At 54.2% G+C, this 15251-nt stretch overlaps 2 protein-coding genes and 1 long non-coding RNA gene across 5 annotated transcripts; 2 read left to right on the top strand and 1 right to left on the bottom strand.

Annotated features, from left to right (window-relative positions):
* The first annotated feature begins 622 nt into the window (after nt 1–622).
* Nucleotides 623–9873, top strand: LOC105472313 (homeobox B6). Of its 2 annotated transcripts, none has more exons than XM_011725440.3 (3): nt 623–1161; nt 7392–7916; nt 8971–9873. In XM_011725440.3, exons 2-3 carry the CDS (start codon nt 7502–7504, stop codon nt 9228–9230), a joined length of 675 nt encoding a protein of 224 aa, XP_011723742.1. In that variant the 5' UTR covers nt 623–1161; nt 7392–7501; the 3' UTR covers nt 9231–9873. The 2 variants fall into 2 exon arrangements, with proteins under 2 accessions (XP_011723742.1, XP_070939110.1); XM_071083009.1 differs by having other exon boundaries at nt 7424–7916.
* Nucleotides 3311–15213, bottom strand: LOC105472314 (uncharacterized). Of its 2 annotated transcripts, none has more exons than XR_011615782.1 (3): nt 15032–15213; nt 5104–5203; nt 3311–3577 (listed from the first exon to the last, which is right to left on the bottom strand). It is a non-coding gene; the product is annotated as an uncharacterized lncRNA (long non-coding RNA). The 2 variants fall into 2 exon arrangements; XR_011615783.1 differs by lacking the exon at nt 15032–15213 and adding an exon at nt 13243–13315.
* On the top strand, nt 11782–14697 carry LOC105472316 (homeobox B5). Its single transcript, XM_011725441.2, has 2 exons — nt 11782–12488; nt 13151–14697. The coding sequence occupies exons 1-2, from the start codon at nt 11927–11929 to the stop codon at nt 13396–13398; spliced, it is 810 nt and encodes a 269-aa protein (XP_011723743.1). The 5' UTR covers nt 11782–11926; the 3' UTR covers nt 13399–14697.
* Nucleotides 15214–15251: the final 38 nt, after the last annotated feature.

The following is a 15251-nucleotide window of genomic DNA, read 5'->3' on the forward strand; positions in this document are numbered from 1 at the left end:
CTGACTATCTGCCTTGGCCCCCATCCAGGCCACTTCTCCTTCTGGGGCAAACACTAAGCCCTAGGGGATTTAAGGCCCCCATGCCTGCAATGCCGCAAACCTCACAGGTGGGGGTCCTGCCATCTACAGGGCTAGCAATGAGGGGGCCAGTTCAGAGGGGGAAAGGGGACACTGAAGCTTTCATTTTGCCCTTATGAAGGTGTCTACTCTAGGCACCGGCTCCTGCTCCTGCCTCACCCCAAAATTGTCTCAGAACAGTCCCTATGCAGAGGATTTGGGGTAGACTTTTACTCGAAGAGGGAGCAGAGCTTCTGTGGAAAATAGGGAGGTTCGGAAAAGAACCTCCTTCCCAGCTGTACGGATATGGCTTCTCCACTCTGATTCCCTGCCCCCCCAAATCTCACCCCTTCTCAGATTGGGGTTTCCCCAAAAAGAGAGAAGGAGAAGAAAAGAAGATGGCGACCGAGAAAAGGGTTGCTGGTGGAGCAGCCATGAAGAAATGCAATAAATTCCTTGTTGTTTTATGAAAATTTACAACTTTGTGATAGAAGTTTATGAGTGGTTGAATCCAGCGATTGGCCGGCGCCGGTCATGTGGCCGGGCGATCGTGAACATGAACTTTTTATCATTTCCCTGGTGGTTATAATGCAGCATTCTTTTGGACACCACACCTAGGTCGGAGCACTGTCGTCCTTCAGGGCTCCAGCCTCTTGATATTTTTATACTTCAGTATCAGCTCGATACAGCAAAAGAGAGAGAGGACGAGAGAGGGGGGTGAGGAGAAAAGAGAGAGAGAGCGCGCAAGAGGGAGAGGGAGAGAAGGAGGGGTGGGAATTACACAAAGAGAGAACCAAAAATAATTTTGATTCCTAAGTTAATTTTCTCACTGATCTGGGATTTTAGTCACCATGGAAGGTAAATGGACAATCTGCCCAGGACCGCAGCCCGATACTATTTTTCAAAGCCAGAACTTACTCCGTTTTCTATGCAAATGTCAGAAAAATGAAACACCCTCTCTCCCAAGTCAGAGAAGGGGAGGCAACGGCTCTCACGTTGGGACAATATTATCTGGAAGCTGAAGAAGAAACTGAATACTCCTTCTTTCCTCCCTACCCATTCCTTTCAATCCGGAGGGGAAAAAAAATCCCAAGGTCTGCAAAGGTAAGGGAGATTCTACAATTTTCTTGTTCTTTTGCATCGCTTTTGTGTGTGGGGGGGTGGGGCTTGGGTTTTTCTCCCTCCTCCCCCGCTCCAAGACGGGGCTGAACCCCATCTCTGGGCGCTGCAGGGAAAAGCTTCCCAGGAAATTCGGTGGTGGAGAGAGGGGTGGCTGCTTCCTGGAGGGGGAGCCAAGGCAGGGAAAGCGGGAAGAGGAATCAAAAGAGGGCCAGGAGATCAGCTCTAAGTCGCCTTCTTAAGCTTGGAGGAGAGACTCAAGCAAGGGGGCAGCGAAAGAGAGGATGGGGGTGTATCTGGACTTCAGTGGCACCTAAAGAAGCCAGTCGTTATGGCCCCCGTGGGCTTGCCCCCTCCCCCTCCTGCCATCCCTCCCTTGTCCCGGCCTCTGGCTATTGCCTCCGCGCAGTTATCTTGCCTGGTGCGGATATCGCTGGGTTCCCAGAAGCATTGGCATGTGGGGCGGTGGCGTTAAGGGACGTCCTGGTCTCTATAGGGCCTGGAATCTCCGCCGAGGCCGGCGAGGGAGAGGAAACGGCTAGAGAAACACAGAAAAGACAATTCACAGAGAAATGTTCACTATCTCCCTTCGGAGACATTTTTGAAATTAAAGGGCTGTGGGTGGAGACACCAAAAACGAGAGTGACCCCCCCCCCCCACACCCACCAGGAAGCCTGCCTGAGAATGCCCAAGTATCTCGCCACTCCCGCAGGAGGGAGCCTCGCTCTGCAGGGAGACAGTTTTGTGGTTTTAATGCGGTAGGTTACAGCTGTTGGTTTCTGCACGATATTGATTCTATTACTTGCGTTGTATTGGTATGGGATGTGTGGATTTCGATGGAGGAAAAAATTGCCATGTGTATGTCTGATATGATAACATTTCAAACTTTCCTGGGTCCAGACGTGGTGATTGTGAAGAAGCCATTAAGTGCATTTTTGTTTTAGGCTTATAAATAAAAATAAAAAAGAAAGAAATGAAAGAAGAAAATAAAAAGAAAATCCAATTATGGGACCTAGCGGCGTCTAAACTGAAAAGCTAACTGGCACTGAGCTCAGACAGTCCCGTCCCTCGGGTGTCCAATTTTATCCCTCAGTCAGGCCTTCTAGAGGGTGGGGAGGGCAGAGAACCATTGGGCAGGAGACAGAGATTCCTAAAGTGGCTGGTGGGGTGGAAGTAGGTGCCAGCCTTGAGGCAAGTACTTTAAAATGAGGTAAGGGAGTTTCTGGGGAAGCTTCCAGCCAAGAGATAAGTGATGTTGGCTGTGCAGGGCAGGAGAGATTGTGATTTTTAGTTAGGTGTGCATGAACATGTAATTGCTTTTCTCTTTCTTAAGACCAGATGCAGGGCTTTCAGCCTCGGGCCTCTGGTTGCTCCGGAGTTATAGGGTCTGGGGCGTTTTGGAAGTGGGGATATATTTATTATCCCAGTCCTAAGCTAGGAGAGGGACGACGCGGCCACTTGTGGCACGAAAGAGGCAGCTCTGTGGCCCCAGGTAGATGCCCTAGGTTCAGGCCCAGCCTGAGAGCCCGGAGGGACCGCTGGGCTTCGTAGCGAGAGTTCTCCGCCAGCACCCACGGCACTCGGGGCCTATTCTCAAGGGAAAAATTTCCCAAACCCACCCATACTAAAGGTCTTTTTCTCCTGTGGTCTTGGAGGGTTATAAATCCTCCCTTAGACAGTGCGCTGTGACCCAAATTATGCGGTTTGCTGCCATCTACCGTCCGTTCGGAGACAAGCGGCTTAGGCGCCGCAAGCCCCGCGACACTGTCCAGCGGTGCCCCCGACGCCTGGAGACCCGGTCGCGCAGGGTCCACGGGATTCGGGGGATTTCGGGCCCACGCCGACGCTCTCAGCTGGATCTTGGTTCCCCGGTGTGGGTTAGAGAAGTCTCTCCTCCACCCATTATCCCCAATTTCCCACTCCCCCAGTCTCCGCCCATCCCAGCCCCAAACCTGGCGGCTGGCAGGGGAAGCGGCTTCCTCTAGGGCATATTTTAGAATGTCTAATTCTGCTTCCAGCGGGCAGGGGCCCTGAATCAAAGAGTAGAGGGATCAGGCACAAGACCCCCACCGCCATCCCCACCCCACCCCCACCCCACCAAGGCGCGGGAGAGGATGAGGCAGCTTGAGACACCCGAAGCCAAGGCTGTTCAAGGTTTATTTGGTTTTCTTCTCTGCCAAGGGAGGGGACCCGCAGGGCAGGCGCCGGCCCCGGCAGTTCCACTCGGTTGTCAAAAGACAAACCGGGTCTGTGTTCTCCTGGTTGGCTGGTGGGTCTCGCCAGTTCCTTGGTTGGTGGGTTCGTGGTGAAGGAATTGAACGGAGTTTTCTGGAAACTGTTGATGTCTGCAAGTGAGTGTCAATCCCCTCCCCCATTCTCGATCTTTTCAAGCGAAGTCGACCTAAATATGATTTGGGAAAAATTTGGTAGTGGACTGGGGCCAAATCATTAAGGAACCACACCGTCGTAATTTCTGTTCCTGTTGGACCCTTCACACCAGCTTAACTCGACCACCTTCCCAAGAGGGGGTGGCCAGGGCTAGGCTATGCGCCTCTGCTGCAGCGTTTGAATATTGGCCCCTGTCTCACGGGTTACTGATTAGCTTGGGCTTTCAAGCCGTAGGAGGAAGCTCTGGCAGTTCCTTTAAAGGTGCTGTGGTCCCATTCCTGGGTGGGGGTGGGGTTCCAGGAAATTGCCTGCGGTGCCAGTCAGATCAAGGTGTTCTCAGAGTCTGGCCCAGGGCTAGAGGAGCTGATGAGGTTAAGGTGCCTGGTGGTGCTGGGGACAAACACTGTGGCTGCAGCCCCCACCCGCTTTTGGCGCCTCTGGAGCAGCTCTTTTCATCTTTTCTGCAGCGAGAGTGACTTTCTGGTGGCTATATGGCCCGGCTCAGCGAGGTGCTCTATAGGAGGCCCCCACGGAGCCAGCCCTAGAAGGTCCTTGGCCCCTCGGAGATTGTTTTACTTTTGGACAATCCAAAAGACATGTAGAGAAGTCAAGCTGGTACATGGTACTGAAACACTTCAGGGCCTTTAGGTTGCGCCCTGGGTGCGGGTAGGAAACCGGGAGAATGGGCTCAGCGCTACTGCTCACTCCCCCTAAAGATCAAAGAGGATGCCGCTCATTTGCATAATGAAAATGAAGTCTTTGTACTTTGATTTGGACGGACCAATTTTAGGGCAAAGTGTCTCATCTAAAGAGCCTTCCTCAACCTATGGGAGTGATCACTCAGTACCCCTGGGAACATTTATTTATGTTCCCCAAACCCAGAGAAACAGAGTCCAGGGTGAGAATTGAGTTGAATTATTTTCATTCCACCCCACCCCAGCCAAAGTTGGGAGTAGTGGGGGAAGGTGCTCATCACCCCCAAAGAGCTGAGGGAGAGGGCCTTATAGCTTAGAGGAAATCAGAAGCCTGGACAATGTCTCAGCACCCCCCACACACCACACACACACACACACACACACACACACATATAGAGGCAAATATCCCTCCTGAGGTTACCTATCAAGAATTTTTCTCCTGAACTGAACACAACTTAGGAAACATTTTCCTGGGAGCTGGAATGTGTTAGCTTGCCCACAGGACTGCAGACTCACAGCATAGAAAATTACAATTATAAATCCTGCCTGTGGGGTATCTGTGCAATCCCTCTGTTATGTACTCAAGAATTGGTACACAGTTCTATCCATCTCTCTGAACACACACTTCCTCGTTGAGGCAGGGAGAGACACCCCAGACTGGCGGATGGCTGAGCCCGCTGTGTATTTACATATTCCCCCATGGAGACAGACAGAGGGCGGTGGACCGAACCACAGACAGATTCGTAGGGATCTGGCTCCAGAAAGGAGTCGGTCTCTGGCCCGCCCTGCCCGCCTGCTCTTTTTCCCAAACAAACGGATCAGACGAATAAACGCTCATAAATACCTCTGGGCTTAGATAAGAGCGATGAGGCGCTATTTCCTTTCATGCCCGACTCCAGGCGCCCAGGCCCTGCCCGTAGTGGCTCCATCTCCAGACAAGCAACCTGCAGAGGTGAGGTAAATTTGGGGGCTGTGATTCTAAAGATAGGGCAATTATTTTCCTGCTTTTGACACAGGGAAATGCTCCCTTCCTCACCAGATCTTATTTTGTTCAGACTCCACTGAGAAAATCACACTATTTAGTGCTAGGATGGGGACATTGTTGGGCCAGGAGGAGGCACGGAAGGCTGAGGCCCAGGGCTCAGCCTCAGCAGCAGGGAGGGAGGTGCATGCAAGCCCTCTCTCCCACTTTTTATCCCCCTGTTCAAATGGCCCCTAGTCCTCTCTAGAAGCGAGCCCAACCGTAGCTAGGTTTGGAATATTTATCCTTCTTCATGATCAGGGGGTTTAAATTTGTTTTCTTAAATGCTTATCAAAAACTCCCATAGAGTCAGGTTAGGAAGTGATTGGAGGGACATCCAGGGATGGCCATTTTGCCATTAAGGTACAGCCTAGAAGTTGCCCTGAGTTCAGAGAGCCTTGGAGACCATGTTGCAACCAAATAAGTTCCCACCCTTGGTCATCTAAGCTCAGTCCTCTACCACCTTCCCTAGTGTCTTGTTCCATCTTCAGTGTGGAGAACTTGGCCAGAAAAAGGAGCTCAAAGGAAGGACAAGGCAGAGGAGGGTCAGCCTGGCCTGACATCTGACTTTGTTCCATGCCCTGGCCCCTTCTTGTCCCCAGGTGTGAAGGTTGTCACCCTTCACTATGTGGCCTGTGTATGCATATTAGAATGTTGGAAATGCTCTGTGGCCCTGTCTCCCAGCCTGGGCTCAATGCTCATTTTCCTTGGATGAAAGAGCCAGGGATATACATTCTCTCACACACCCAAATTTGTAAGGCAGCAAAGCTGATGATATGAACATGGGGTGTGGGAGGGAATTGTAGCGATGCTGAGACACAGACAGAAGGGAGAGGGAATGCTGGCTGATGGCTGAAAGCTGCCTGCTGAGTCCCCAAGAGAACGCAAATGCCCTTCTATCACTATCAAACTAAAGCAAAAACCAAGTCTTGGGGAAAAAATTAATTTCAAAAAGAACTGGCAGCTCCTACAGAGACTTGGAAGAAGAGTGAGGGTGCCTTTCTTCCCAGTGGTCTCTGACTGCCTCAACTATCAGGAGGGTTTGAAGCCCACAACTGGAAGAAGAATGATTTCTTCCTTGTGCCCAGATTTATAGGGACATACTTGATTCCTGAAAATCCTATAGCCCAGGCTATTCTTAAGTCTTTTGGGATTGCAGAGGGTACCGGTGTGAGGGTTGCAGGCAGAATAGAGATCAGACAAATAAAGCCGCCTAGGCTGAGGGATACCCCTCACTCCTTCACTCCATATCGCCAAGTGAGAAGAGGGTTAGTCGCTTTCCCCAGTGCCCCTTCCCCTGCCAAGAGTGAGAAGCTGCATACAAGAACCAGGCAGAATGTTTTGGATAGCCGCCCCCATCGCCACCTTCCAAGAAGCTCCTAGTCTAGCCACAGAGCCAGAAGGGGAAGCTTGGGCTCAGTCCCTCCTGCCAGCTCCTCCTCTTCTGGGTCTTCTAGGCAGTGGGATCTGGCCTGCCCCCTCAGAACAGAAGGGTTGTGGAGAAGCAGGAACAATAACCCGAGGCTTGGAGGAGAGAGATCAGATCTGATAAACAGGAAGAACAATGTTCAAAACCTGGGGAGGAGGGTGTTTCTTCTTTGCTTGTCTTAGCAGAGAACTCTTCTCACCTTCTACCGACACAAAACCCTAGAAACAAATCTTCTTTAGTTCTCTCTCAAGGAGATTCGGAGACATGTACCCACCCCTCCCTGGAGAGAAGGGGCCCAAGCAACGCAGGGGTTAACTTTTCTGAAAACACAATTAACTTTTTCCAATCCTGCGTGGGGTGGGGGAGAGATATATTTATTTAATCACCCAGGAGTGGGGTGGTCTCAATCTAAACGCTCCCTCCTCCCTCAAAGGCACAGAGCCTGTTTCACAGATCCTACGTAGGTGGAACAGGACGCGCTGTGTTGTTGAGGAGAGAGAGAGAGAAAGGCGAAGGAGAAGGAGGGAAAAAAAGGTTGATAGGTTTGTGCGCGGGTCCCTCGTGCGGGCTGCGCTCCTCCTGGGTGCTATTTGACAATTCCTGCCTCTGCCATTGGTCAGTGTTGGATCAGATGGTTGTATTTCCTTCTGGCCCTCACTGGCACCTCGCCATCCCCCCTCAGCTAAAACCCAATCTCGGATATACTACTAATAGGCGCGGCGCTCGGACTATAAAACACAACAAATCATAAACCCGGCGGAGCAGCAGCGGCCGCGCGCGCCTCCCCTCCCAATGAGTTCCTATTTCGTGAACTCCACCTTCCCCGTCACTCTGGCCAGCGGGCAGGAGTCCTTCCTGGGCCAGCTACCGCTCTACTCGTCGGGCTATGCGGACCCGCTGAGGCATTACCCCGCGCCCTATGGGCCAGGGCCGGGCCAGGACAAGGGCTTTGCCACTTCCTCCTATTACCCGCCGGCGGGCGGTGGCTACGGCCGAGCGGCGCCCTGCGACTACGGGCCGGCGCCGGCCTTCTACCGCGAGAAGGAGTCGGCCTGCGCACTCTCGGGCGCCGAAGAGCCGCCCCCGTTCCACCCCGAGCCGCGGAAGTCGGACTGCGCGCAGGACAAGAGCGTGTTCGGCGAGACAGAAGAGCAGAAGTGCTCCACTCCGGTCTATCCGTGGATGCAGCGGATGAATTCGTGCAACAGTGAGTGAGACTTCCCGTCGCCGTAGCCCTGACTCCCCTGGGCCCCCACCCCGGGACACAGAACTAGTGAGCGCCCCCTGCCCCAATCTCCCACAGGGTGCTGGGTGGGCATCTCAGTTAGAAGATAGAAGAAGATTGGGTGCCTGCACGGGATCTCTCGCTGTGTCTCCTATTAGGCAGGAGTTACAAAGTTTGCAAAGTCTCAGCAGCACTGGGAGTAATGAGGAGCGAGTGTGCTCTCCTGGGGCCCCTGGCCAGAGCCGGGGTTCCAGGACAGGAAAGGGAGCAGAGGCCCGCAATCACGGGCTTGGCTTTACTTTGCGCCCCCAGCCCCCCTCTCCCAGCCCTGGTAGGGTTCCCCAACCAAAGACGGCTCCATTAAAAATGGAGTGCGTCATGCAAGGGGGTAGGAGGTGACGCTGAAGAGGAAGAGTTGAGTCTGACTGGGACTGTGTTTCCCTGAGGGTGGGGGGCTGGGGCAAGATGAGGCACCAGGAAAGGAGTGGTAATCAGAGGAGGGAGGAGGAATAAGGGGAAGGAAGAGAGAGGGAGCAGGCGGAGCGAGAGAGGAAGAAACAGGCTCGGGGTCTCAGGTTGGATTATTTGTTGGTCTTAAGTCCCAACTGATGTCCATTAGCCGGACTCGAAAATGAGGAGCCGTTAATGTGGACTATGGATCGATCTACGTCATTACGGATTAAGGGCCTGGATTTATCACTGGGTTGGCGGAATGGGGGTTGGGGAGAAAGATGGATGGAAAGCGAGGGAAAGACAAGATGCAACTAGGAAGAGACACACCTGACCAGCCCCTCCCCCCAGGCTCAGGTGGGAGTTCAAACTGCTCCTCCCCTCCCCCATCTAGACTGACAGCACAGGCCTAGGAGACCAGGAGGGAATCTGGAGGGGGCGCTGGAGGAGTGCGAAAGGGGGGAAGGGAACCGGCAGAGTGGAGGGTATCCCTGTACTGGCTGGAGTCTGTGTTCGAGGGTCGACTAGGGGAGGGGGCCCTGGGCCCGGTGACCCCAGGCCTCAGCATCTCCACTCTGCGTAACAGGTTCCTCCTTTGGGCCCAGTGGCCGGCGAGGCCGCCAGACATACACGCGTTACCAGACGCTGGAGCTGGAGAAGGAGTTTCACTACAATCGCTACCTGACGCGGCGGCGGCGCATCGAGATCGCGCACGCCCTGTGCCTGACTGAGCGGCAGATCAAGATATGGTTCCAGAACCGACGCATGAAGTGGAAAAAGGAGAGCAAACTGCTCAGCGCGTCTCAGCTCAGTGCCGAGGAGGAGGAAGAAAAACCGGCCGAGTGAAGGTGCTGGAAAGGGAGGGAGGACGCGAGGGGAAAGGCCTGTGGGGAGCCGAGAGGGTCGGAGAGACCCGGGAAGGAAGGCTCTCGGGTGGGGGAGCCAGGAGACCTGCTCTCCAGCCCACGACAGGCGAGGCCCAGCTCTTTCCTGGACGCCCCCGCCCGCACAGCTCCCGGTGGGTGCTCTGAGGCCTCACTACTCGAGCCCACCCAGCACCCCGCGCGCCCTTCCTTCCCGAGGAACTCGCCTCAGCCTGATCAGGCTTCCTGGTGAGAACTGAGGATCGGACTCACTTGATGTTTCCTGGAAGCAGAGCAAAATGCTCTTGTCCCTGTCGCGTCTCATTTCGTCCATGTCCCCCATGCACGGTTCAATGGTAGATTCGCTGTCCCCTCAGCGGAGGCCTTGAAGACTCCCTGATCCCAGACCTGTCGTCTCTCCCACCCCCTCCCCAAAGCCACTGGAAGGAGCACATACTACCTAGAAGTAAGAAGAGGAGCCTCAGAAGAAAACAAAGTTCTATTTTATTAATTTTCTATGTGTCGTGTTTGTAGTCTTGTCTTAGCTCGGGACGTGAAATACTTCGGTGATGATGATAATAATAATAATAACAATAATAAAGATGTGAAAACTCGACGCTGGGTCACCTCCGATCCTCCCCTGCCTTTTTTCACTCTCCCCTCAACCCCCAGCCTCTCCATCTGTCTTGAGCCAGAATTCTTCAGCAAAAGCGAGAGCCCTGGCCCGCTGAAGCGAGCCCTGTTCGACTGGGAAGTTACAGCTGAGATAAAGGCTGGAGCGATCAGTCCTGCCCAGGCCCCAGCGCTGCGTTTCCCTGGTGCTGAGGCTCACAGCCGCCTCTCCCCGTGCAGACTTGGGGGATGGAGAGGGGCTGTTTCCCTCTCATTCTCTAGCCTCTCCTCCTGTGTCCACAGCACTAAGGGAGCCACTGAGGCCCGTAAAGCTCTCTTGCGGAGACGGAGCCATCGAGTCTGGGGGCCTCTGCAGCACTTTTCTGTGCTCACCTTCGCAGAGACCCCTGGCCTTTGGCCCGTCCACATGGCCAGGTTTTTTCGCCAGCCTTGGCCCTCCGCTCCTGGCCTGTGGCTCCGGAGACTAAAAAACGGGGCCACTGGGTATCTCTCGCCCTGTAGCTGAAGGCTCCAGGTGCCCCTTCCCACCTCAAATAGGAGGTCAGCCTCAAGTAGGAGATCAGCCTCAAGCAGGGGAATGTAAAGCCACCAGCCAGGCACAGGCCGAAGGGCACAACTTTCCCTTGCTCCTTGGAGACCCCAGGGCAGGAGGCCAGGTGATGGGGCATTTAGTGTCATCCTCTCAACCGGGAATGGCCCATTCTCTCTCTGCTTGCACCGGCACCCAGAGGGCAAGTTGCGGCCACTGTTTTCCTTTATTCCTCCGCCCTCTGGCTTCCTTTATTATTTTTAAAGAAAATAATCCCCTTCTAATAGGGGACCAGCTGCGGGCGGTCTCTGGCCGCCCAGGGTGCTCAGCAAAGCATGCGGGTCCTTGGAACCCCTTTTCCGGGAAGGCGGCTGACACCAGGCAAATTCTCAAACTGCCCAGCTGCGAGTGAGGGGCCTGGAGTGGGGCCTCCGAATGCAATAGCGTAGGACGAGGGGAAGGGGCTCCGCTTTACAAACTCTCAGACACATGTTACTACTCAAACCCAAGCAGCAGACGCGGTGGCCGCTGCGGTCTTTTCGGCAACTAGGCCACTTAGCCCCAGCTGTGTTCGGCTTCTGGGGTCCCTGTCCTGCTCTGTCACTTCCCACGCCTGGGTTAAGGACCACCAAGGAGGTCAGGAAGGGGATTTCGAACTTCCAAGTGGCCCAGGAGAAGTGAGCGCTTCTCCTGCTTGTTTTTCAAGCCTCCCGCCCAGTCCTGCCGGCTCGGCCTGGTGGCTGTGGACCGGCAACAGCAGCCCCACCAGCATGCAGGCAGGGCTAAGCTCCCGGGGAAAACCCGTTGCAATAATTGTTTTTCACACACAACTTCCAACCCTTCCCCCATTTCCGCCTCCAACTCGGAGACTTGCAAAGCCCAAGAAAGGGAAAAGCAACTCAATCTTTGATCTTCTCATCCAAAGTTAAAATAATAACGACAGTGATGATGTAGGGAGAAGGAACCAAATAGAGAGGCTAACCCCACCCACAAGAAAGTGGGTAAAAAGCCCAACCCCTGCTCGAAAAGGCTCAACCCTGTGGCTGAGCCTTGGCCGGGTTTCTTTCTCCCCCGGCGGCTGCAGGGAGCCGGTAGGAAGGCAGCCGCTGCCGCCATGGCGGTCTCCCGCCCGCGCTCCCATCGATCGCCGGGAGGTGGCGCGCTCTGCTCAGAGGCCAACGCCAACCTTCTCCCTGTTTCTCCCCCTTCTCCTTTTTCCCCCTCTCTCGGAGGCTCGCATTGAATCGGCCCTAACGATTCTCGGATCGTCATTATTTGTAACCATAGAGCATGAATTACCTCTTGAGGTCATCAGCGAGAATTTACGACTGGTCAACAAAAGCACGTGATTCCCTAACGCCCCCCCCCACCCCCCTTCCAACCCCCCCCATATTTGGCCGCATACATAGCAAAACGAAGTACAGTGCATCGCTATAATTCATTAATACATCATAAATCGTGAAGCACAGGGTTATAACGACCACGATCCACAAATCAAGCCCTCCAAAATCACCCAAATGAGCTCGTACTTTGTAAACTCCTTCTCGGGGCGTTATCCAAATGGCCCGGACTATCAGTTGCTAAATTATGGCAGTGGCAGCTCTCTGAGCGGCTCTTACAGGGATCCCGCTGCCATGCACACCGGCTCTTACGGCTACAATTACAATGGGATGGACCTCAGCGTCAACCGCTCCTCGGCCTCCTCCAGCCACTTTGGGGCGGTGGGCGAGAGCTCGCGCGCCTTCCCCGCGCCCGCCCAGGAGCCCCGCTTCAGGCAAGCGGCTTCGAGCTGCTCCCTGTCCTCGCCCGAGTCCCTGCCCTGCACCAACGGCGACAGCCACGGCGCCAAGCCCTCTGCTTCGTCCCCCTCCGACCAGGCGACCCCAGCCAGTTCCAGCGCCAATTTCACCGAAATAGACGAGGCCAGTGCGTCCTCGGAGCCTGAGGAAGCGGCGAGCCAGCTAAGCAGCCCCAGCCTAGCTCGGGCGCAGCCAGAGCCCATGGCCACCTCCACAGCCGCGCCCGAGGGGCAGACTCCGCAGATATTCCCCTGGATGAGGAAGCTTCACATCAGCCATGGTAATTCTCTCTCTCTTTTTTGTATTCTCAGCTTTCCTTCTCTGCGTTTTGGGGTGGGATGGGGGGAACAAGGAGAGCTTGGCTTTACCCTAAATATAGATTCATTTTTCCAAGGGGGAGAAGTCTCTAAGAGGGGCCTCATAGCTTGGTAGACAGAGCCAAACAGGGTCTCTCTGTTAGAGGGGGGTATTTTTAATAATTTGTTTCAGCTTCGGCTTAGGTTTTTATTAGCGCAGCTGTACCAGCTTTAGAATAAAGGATGGGGTTCATGTAATGTGGGGAAGGGTCCTGCTTACCCCTGAAATTTTGAGACTACCGCTAGCAAAGAAGGGGTGAGCAGTAAAAGGAGCTTTCCAGGGCAAAAGTGCAACCGCTCTCCTCCCTCCCGGGGCGAGCGGCCGCCTGAGCCCAGCCAAGGGTGAGGCACTAGGAGCGAGCAAAAGACAAAGCCGGGCGCACTAGCTGCAGGCAGAAGTGGGGGATGCAGGAGAAAGGGGTGCAGAAATCGAGCTTGAATGTGGGCATCTGGAGTAGAGAAGATTGGCGCTGTGGTGAGCTGGGTGCCTGGACGCCTGGGTCCTGCTCCCCCGCCCCCTCCCACCCAGTGCCCCCTCCCTTAACCGGAATAACGTTGCCTTGCGGCTTTCCTCTGTCTGCTCCAGATATGACCGGGCCGGACGGGAAAAGGGCCCGGACCGCGTATACCCGCTACCAGACCCTGGAGCTGGAAAAGGAGTTCCACTTCAACCGCTACCTGACCCGGCGACGGCGCATCGAGATCGCCCACGCACTCTGCCTGTCCGAGCGCCAGATCAAGATCTGGTTCCAGAACCGGCGCATGAAGTGGAAGAAGGACAACAAACTGAAAAGTATGAGCCTGGCTACAGCCGGCAGCGCCTTCCAGCCCTGAGCCCGCCCAGAGAAGCCCAGCGGCCCAAGAGCCCATGCCACCCCCAGCCCTGGCCCCTCCAATCCTCCCCGCGCTGCCGCCGCCCGCTGGGGACCGGTTCCCACAAGCCTGCCTCGCCCCGGCCTTGTGTTACGATATTTCGTTTGGTCTTAGGTCTTCCTGTGGCGCCCTCTCTCCTGGACTGGTTATCTTGTTATTATTGTTAATAATAATAATTATTATTATTTTCCTTCCATGCTCCCAACTCCCTTCTGCTTGCCCCAAATCCGCCAGCGTTTCTGAATGTTTGTGTCTGTGATTGCAGTCCTTCCCCCAGGAAAAAAAAAAAAAAAAAAAGAAATTCGCATGTTTAATGTGAACTCTCCCCTCCCCATCTGTGTTCTAACTTATTTATAAAAAGATGATCGCTGTATTTTGAGTTTCAGCTGGAAACTTCTGCAAGGGGCAGCAGTTGAGGTGGGGTAGTGCCGCAGTGGGGCCAAGCTGAGCTGGCCTCGGAGATGGAGTCTCTTTTCATTCTCCTCCTCCTCTCTCTCCACTCCCCAGGCCCAAGTCTCCTAGGGGCTTGGTCCTAGGGTGGGAAGGGGCTAGGGAGGACCAAAGGGATGATATTGAGAAAAAAGAAAGAAGATAGTGAGATTTAAGTTCCTGCTGCCTGAGTAGGCCCCGCAAGGCCTGGTCTGGGAGTATACGGAAACAAAAATGATCCTCAGTGCAAAATGTCTTGTGTATTTCTCTGTGAATCTATGGGTCTGGCTAGAGGGCCCAAAGTTTGTAAATATGGGGATAGTCTGGGTCAGACCCATCTCTCCCTTACCCATTTTGCTTCCAAGACCATTTGTAGTGAGCGAGTGGATGCTGTGCTACGTGTGAAATCTGTCTTTGCGGGGCCTGTCTCAGTGATTCGCTTTTGGTATTTGTTTGTAGCTTTCCTGGAAGTCAAATAAATGTTTTCCCCCACTCCATTGCCCTTCCACTTGTCTTTTCTCCGAGGGGTCTGCCTCTTCCATCCCAGGCACACCCTGCACCATTCTCAATAGATCTGGGGTGCAGGGAAGAAAAAGTAGGCTGCTCCCCAACAGCTCTTCTCAGCCATGTAAGTCCCTGGCTTGGTCAACAGTACCTGGGCTAGAGAACAGACCTTTGTGCCTGGGGAACTCCAAGGCCCAGAAACCCCATGTGGGGCTGGGGCAGGGGAAAGGCTGAACTAGACTCCATCCTGGTCTTCCATTAGCTGGCCAAGGAAGCCTCTGGAAAACTCTTCTGGGAAAGTAATTTGGGCCTAAGTCCTCAGCAGGAGGCTCCTAGCCTTTTGGGAGTGGTAGAGGCCTGCCCAGCCCCCTGTCTCCTACTCCAAGTCCCAATTCAGCTCTGCCACCAACTAAAGCAAAAAAAAAAAAAAAAAAAAATCAGTTGGATTTCAAAGGATTTCTCTCATCCTCAGCCTTCCCTACCCTTATCAAGGGCTCCTTCTCTCCAAGGGTCCAACTGATCTTCCCTCTTGATTAGGAGTTAGAGTCCTTTCAGAAAGACCCCTGGTTCCCCCTTCAGCCTGGCCCAGGGCCAGGGCCCAGTCCACCTCCATCCAAGTCAGCCTCCACCCTGATCGCAAGAGTCAAGTCTGGACACTTACCCGGTCAATCCCTTCCAGCTTGGCCCAACTTCTTACTGGACTTGGGGGGAGGGGGAGCTGGTGAGGAGGCAGCCGAGGGTCGTGGAGGCTCTACTTGGCCCTCCTTTCCCTTCACCCCTTGACTTTGTCCCCCTTTGTCGATAGCAAACTATCCCAAAAGTCGCTATGACATTTAGATGTCAAATGGATAGGGGTTTTATCTCGAAGTTAGATCGTAAAA

The sequence above is a fragment of the Macaca nemestrina genome, chromosome 17, assembly GCF_043159975.1.
Source record: "Macaca nemestrina isolate mMacNem1 chromosome 17, mMacNem.hap1, whole genome shotgun sequence".
Classification (NCBI taxonomy): domain Eukaryota; kingdom Metazoa; phylum Chordata; class Mammalia; order Primates; family Cercopithecidae; genus Macaca; species Macaca nemestrina.

Bases quoted from the DNA above. Each gene is read 5' to 3' on its own strand.
- LOC105472313 (XM_071083009.1), top strand. From the start codon at position 1,003: ATGAAACACCCTCTCTCCCAAGTCAGAGAAGGGGAGGCAACGGCTCTC. The intron at 1,162-7,423 runs GTAAGGGAGATT...TACTACTAATAG, and splicing joins AAATCCCAAGGTCTGCAAAG to GCGCGGCGCTCGGACTATAA. The intron at 7,917-8,970 runs GTGAGTGAGACT...TCTGCGTAACAG, and splicing joins GCGGATGAATTCGTGCAACA to GTTCCTCCTTTGGGCCCAGT.
- LOC105472316 (XM_011725441.2), top strand. From the start codon at position 11,927: ATGAGCTCGTACTTTGTAAACTCCTTCTCGGGGCGTTATCCAAATGGC. The intron at 12,489-13,150 runs GTAATTCTCTCT...TGTCTGCTCCAG, and splicing joins GAAGCTTCACATCAGCCATG to ATATGACCGGGCCGGACGGG.